The 6,000-nt window shown below is 33.6% G+C and overlaps 1 protein-coding gene across 1 annotated transcript; it reads right to left on the minus strand.

Moving 5' to 3' along the window:
• Nucleotides 1-5,562: 5,562 nt before the first annotated feature.
• Nucleotides 5,563-6,000, minus strand: LOC145807299 (uncharacterized). Its single transcript, XM_082905270.1, has one exon. It carries the CDS (start codon nt 5,998-6,000, stop codon nt 5,563-5,565), a length of 438 nt encoding a protein of 145 aa, XP_082761396.1.

The raw sequence follows: 6,000 nt of genomic DNA on the forward strand, positions 1-6,000 counted from the left end.
GTGTTCCTCAAAATCTCACCGACAAGAAGGGTTATCCGATTTGGAAAGCGAGGGAAGTTAAGACCACGATACATCGGCCCATTCGAGATACTCGAAAAGATTGGTCCTGTAGCATACCGTCTTGCGCTTCCACCTGAACTATCCAATGTCCATAATGTGTTTCATGTTTCGATGCTTCGTCGATATCTTCGAGATCCAGAGCATGTTGTCGATTATGAGAACCTAGAAGTTCAAGAAGATCTCTCCTACGAAGAGTAACCTGTACAGATTCTCGATCGTCGTGATCAGATCCTCCGAAATAAAACTATACCCCTCGTAAAGGTCTTATAGAGGAATTATCGTGTTGAAGAAGCTACGTGGGAAACTGAAAGCCAAATGCGAGCTAAATGCCCACACCTTTTCGAAAACCAAGGTACGTCAAATTTGAGGACAAACTTTTTTTAAGGAGAGGAGAAATGTGACACCCGAATGTTTTAAATTTAACATTACGATAAAATAAAAAAATAATAGTAATAATACTAATAATAATAATAAGAATAATAAAATAAGTATATATATATATAGTGATAATAATAATAATAAATAAATGCATAATTTAGGAAATTGAGAATTTTATGGTTAAAGAAATACGTAATGAAACACTACACATTAAATATTTTAATCAGTGGTAAGTGGTGATTTATAGTAGGGTAGTGAGGTTTTATACGTGAACCTAACTTATCTTGGGAGTCATCTTGAAGTACCAAAGAAGGTAATAACTCTTAATTTAAAAAATGGTCAAATGGTCAACAAGTCCACGGTCAAAAAATATATATATATATAAAAATAAAATAAAATCAAGATTATAAATGAGGGGATAAGGGTGGACCGCGTCAATATCAGTAGCTTATTACCCAAGACTGTTGTCCTATAAATAGAGGAGAGTTGCATGTTAAGGCGACGGAAAACAAGTAATTAGAGAGTAGAAAGGAGAACGGCGAGTGAAATTTTGAGTGGTAGTGGAAAGAAAGGATAAAGGAATTAATTTAAGGTGAGTTATATTATACCTTGAGTCACCAAAAAGTATTTTACTTATATTTTGACTTACTAAAATCTAGTTTATACAAGTTATGTTTTATTAATATATTTATAAAAGTTATGTTTTATAAAGGTTTCAGTTACGTGGTTTTATTTCTGAGCCCTATTTGCTTAAAAGGAAACCAATGGATATGTCTGTTTTACTTTTAAAGAATATTTGGCTATAATCTTATATGAAAATATGTTTTGTAAGTACCACCACAGGAGTCCCATGCCTTGGGAGACTTAAATAACCATTGGCTTAGTGAGTCTCATGCCTTGGGGGACTTAAATTACCATTGGCTTAGTGATTGACCACTTTGTGGTCCAGTGTTTGTCGTGGATCCATTGACCAGTGTAGTGCTTGGCACTTAGTGATGTACCGTGGTTATAGTGATTATTTCAGTTTCTAGCACTTAATTAATTTGTGTATTCAACTCAACTCAATTTATAATGTTTCAGCTTAAATAAATATCCATGGCCATTTTGTGCCCCTCATAGTATAATATTTCTTCACTCTGCTATGTGCTTATAGCTGTTACCCCTTTCAGGTGACGAGGTTTAGCGGGACCAAGATGGAAAATGAATTGCTATGTTATTTTGTTTTCTTTTTAGATTTCTATCTTTTATTATTAAACTCTTGTAATACAGTGAAGCTCAAATGATTATGTTTTGTTTCATTTTAAATAAACAGTTGGTACCCAGTTATTTATTTTAATTTATTTAAATTATCTGCTTGCGCTGTGACTACAGAATTATCCGAATTATTTTATTTTTATCTTGTTACGATACTGAGCCTTTGGGTACCGGGTTTGGGTCGTGACAAAAGTGGTATCAGAGCAATGATTTAAATAAATAAATAAATAAATAAAATATAAATAAATAATATATATATATATATATATATGGTACAAGATTTTAAAATTTTTTAAACTTGCATTATTATGTTATATGTCTAACGCATATAAGTCATGTTATATATATGTCTAGGCTAAGTCTTCTCGTGTTATATATATGTCTAGAATGTGAAAAAACAATTCTTCAAGACCTTTTTAATGATCAGTCCGTCTACGTTATCACTCAAGTTGAAGCACAAAAGGCTCATGACAGCCGTAAGAAGCATCCCATTGCGGCATTGGAGCATATTATCAGCCCACCATCGAGGGTAAAGCGCATCAAGCAGAAGGTAAGGAAAGAGCACCGGTTGGATGAGTTTGAACACCCCAACTTGCCCGGTCAAAAGAAAGGGAAAGATGGAGCTGAAGAGCAATCCCATGCAGTCCAAATTACACAAGATTTAAACAAGCATCCACAAAAAAAGCACTCAACAAAGCACAAGAAGTTAACCTTGAACAACAAACTGAAGGTTTGGGCCAACATAAGCAAACTCAACAAGCAGAAGGTCCAAAATTTGTACAAAACGGCGGTGATGAGTAAGTGATCTTACATATCCCCAACTGAATTTATTTTTATGCTGATATTGAGCTTCACATACGTATTTAATAGATTAAATCATTTCATAAATGTGCAATGTTAACATTAACATTTTTCTGTAATCACAATGCACAGGTTGCTTGTGTGGCGAGGGGACTCAAAGACTAAAGACGTGTATTTTGATAACATCATACACATCATCAAGGAAGAATCAATAACCAACAACGTATGACAATCGTAAATGTATACAAAACACACACACACACACACACATACACACACACACACACACTGTAAAAACACTGCAAATAATGTACTGCCACCCCTCTGTTTGTACAAGTGATAGATATATATGGTGAAATTCTACTCGAACTACAAGGGCTAGTCAACCCAAGTTTGGAGGATTCGACATTCATCTTTACAAGCACATGTTTGGTAACTACTACACTTTTGGTTGGTTTATGTTTAATGTTAATGAGAATATTCACATGAATAGTATTTGATTTGCATGCTCAGTAGATGTCAATGTTCATCTCAGCATTATATGTTTATATTATTAACTTAAATGATAGGTAGATGTGAATGTTAACAACAACACAAAATGACAGGTCTGAACATTCACATTGACAGATGTTAACATTAACATTATTCCCAGTGAATATGCTTATTATGTTGTTAACTTAAATGATACACAGATGTGAATGTTAACAACAACATAATATGACAGGTGTGAACATTCACATCTATAATACATTGCATGACTGTTTGACAAATTAACAGATGTGAACATTCACATCATTCACATTGAATATTGATAAACAGATGTGAATGTTAGCAACAACATAAAATGACATGTTTGAACATTCACATTGACAGATGTGAACATTAACATTATTCACAGTGAACATTATATGCTTATTATGTTGTTAGCTTAAATGATACATAGATGTGAATGTTAACAACAACATAATATGACAGGTGTAAACATTCACATCTGTAATACATTGCATGACTGTTTGACAAATTAACAGATGTAAACATTCACATCATTCACATTGAACATTGATACACAGATGTGAATGTTAACAACAACATAAAATGACAGGTCTGAACATTCGCATTGACAAATGTGAACATTAACATCATTCGCAGTGAACATTATATGCTTATTATATTGTTAACTTAAATGACACACAGATGTGAATGTTAACAACAACATAATATGACATGTGTGAATATTCACATCTGTAATACATTGCATGACTATTTCACAAATTAACAGATGTGAACATTCACATCAGTCACATCACTCATCATTAACAGATGTGAACATTCACATCATTCACATCGAACATTGATATAAATACTTGGTACATCATTGTATGCCCTTTGTGTGTAGAAAGTCATGCAAGAGTACCCCTCACCCCCCCCACAAGAGAAATAAACTGATTGATGTACATATCAAGGAGTATCAAGGCCAGAGATATTTCATCTTCCCAATACACGACAACTTCCACTGGACGATTGTTGTATACGACATGAAAAACAATGTATGGAGGCATTATAACTCGCTATGCCCAAGACCCAGCATACATGACCCATATATTAACAAAGCACAAATAGTGGTAAGTGGCTGACACATATAATACTTGTCATGATGTGTAATATTTGAACTTGGACGTATGCACTATGTTACTTGGTGCCTAATATGAAATTTCATTGTTGACAGATGGACTACATCGAGGCTTTGGTGCACAACATCGGACCATCATCACCATTATAGACCAAATTATCAAGCCAAAATACTTCACAACCAATCATATCAGTAGACATTTGTCCTAAGCAAGCATCAGATTTGTAAGCCTAAAATCGATTTGTACATATGTTCCACAACCATTATACACCTAAATTTCAAAATCTAACAAGAAGTTTGCATTTTCAGGGTGGATTACGGGCTTGCAGTTTGTTACATCATAAGGGCGCATGTATACCATGAAGATATTGCTGACAACCTAAATCGCTTTGAATGGTGTCAAATAAGAAACTCATTAGTACACTTTTTTCTGAATCATAGAAAGACAGTGCAATGTGAAAACCTATAGGTAGGGGGTGTCCACCTATCACTGTTACCCAAATCTGTTATCCACATTTAAGACAATTTAGTGTCAATAGATTTTACATATTGGAGCAGACTAACTTAATTGTAAATCAAGTCTATATCATTTCTTGTATAGATATTTTTCAGTCAATATATGTATATACATTTTGAGGCCTATTTTGTATTGGTCATGCACATTGAGATTGTATTTTTTTTTTTTTTTGACACGTGACATGATGTGAATTTTCACATCACAGAATGATCATACACTTTCTTATGTTTTAAAGCCATACTACATGGATGTGAATATTGCTTAAAGTGTTATTGTAACACAATATGACAGGTGTGAATATGATATTTCTTAATACATAAGTCAATATTCACAGCTAATAATTTGATAATGTGAATATTCACATTATAACTTTCGATTATTTGAATGACAACAACGATGTCAATATTCATAGCACGTCCATGCATGCATCATAATATACACAAGAACATCTAATTTTTGCTAGCAACAAACAGTGACAATTACATTTTGTAATACATATATGAATATTCACATCTTTTGAGTTGATGATGTGAATGATTACATTGATGTAAACGTTCATGTCATCTACTTTGATGTCGTCAACGGTAACAAGAATGTAAATATTCACACCACAAAAATGTTTAAAAGTTCAACCCATGTGCAATTATTTACATAATGTGATTATATTACACAAGTGTGAATGTTAACATCATGTATTCATCCAAAACACAACAACAAAAATGTCAGATTGGTACCTTAAAAAATTAAAAATAAAATACAAATCAAATACTAATGCATTATTATGTTTGCCAACGCAATGTAATCTTATTGCAACACAATGTGTGTCAACATAATATAATCTTATTTCAATAATCAATACAAGAATCTCATGTAAAACACAATGTCGAAATAAAAAATGTACACTATATATCGGCTCCTTGCATTATTTTCGATTGTGGCTTCCCAACTTATCACATCTCCCGCACCTTATTTGTTTCAGTTTCTCACCCCTTGATGGGATTCTATTCTTTTTCGGCCTTCCGGGTGGTCTTTTCACAGTTGGTGGGTATATAGTGAAGTCCGTGGGATCGAAAGGCGGCTTTTCCATCGATGGTATAGGGAATATGGCACCTAAATAGGCTGCACGATATGTTTGTGCATGAAAGTAATGTTTCACACAATCATTGAGATTGTAGCGTCTCTTCTGAATAGCAATAACATTATGGTCACATGGGAATCTGTTGATTTGCCATTTGAAGCAAGAACATATACGCCTCGCAACATCAACTGTAACAGATGGTATCGAATGAACTTCAAACACATCCTCATTGGCTTTACTAACTTGCCAAGACCTGCTGTCATTGAACAAATCCATAAGCAT

Source organism: Camellia sinensis, chromosome 14, assembly GCF_055761805.1.
Source record: "Camellia sinensis isolate YWXY chromosome 14, ASM5576180v1, whole genome shotgun sequence".
In the NCBI taxonomy this organism is placed as follows: Eukaryota; Viridiplantae; Streptophyta; class Magnoliopsida; order Ericales; family Theaceae; genus Camellia; species Camellia sinensis.

Excerpts from the sequence above, each read along its gene's own strand:
- LOC145807299 (XM_082905270.1), bottom strand. The coding sequence starts at position 6,000 with ATGCTTATGGATTTGTTCAATGACAGCAGGTCTTGGCAAGTTAGTAAA.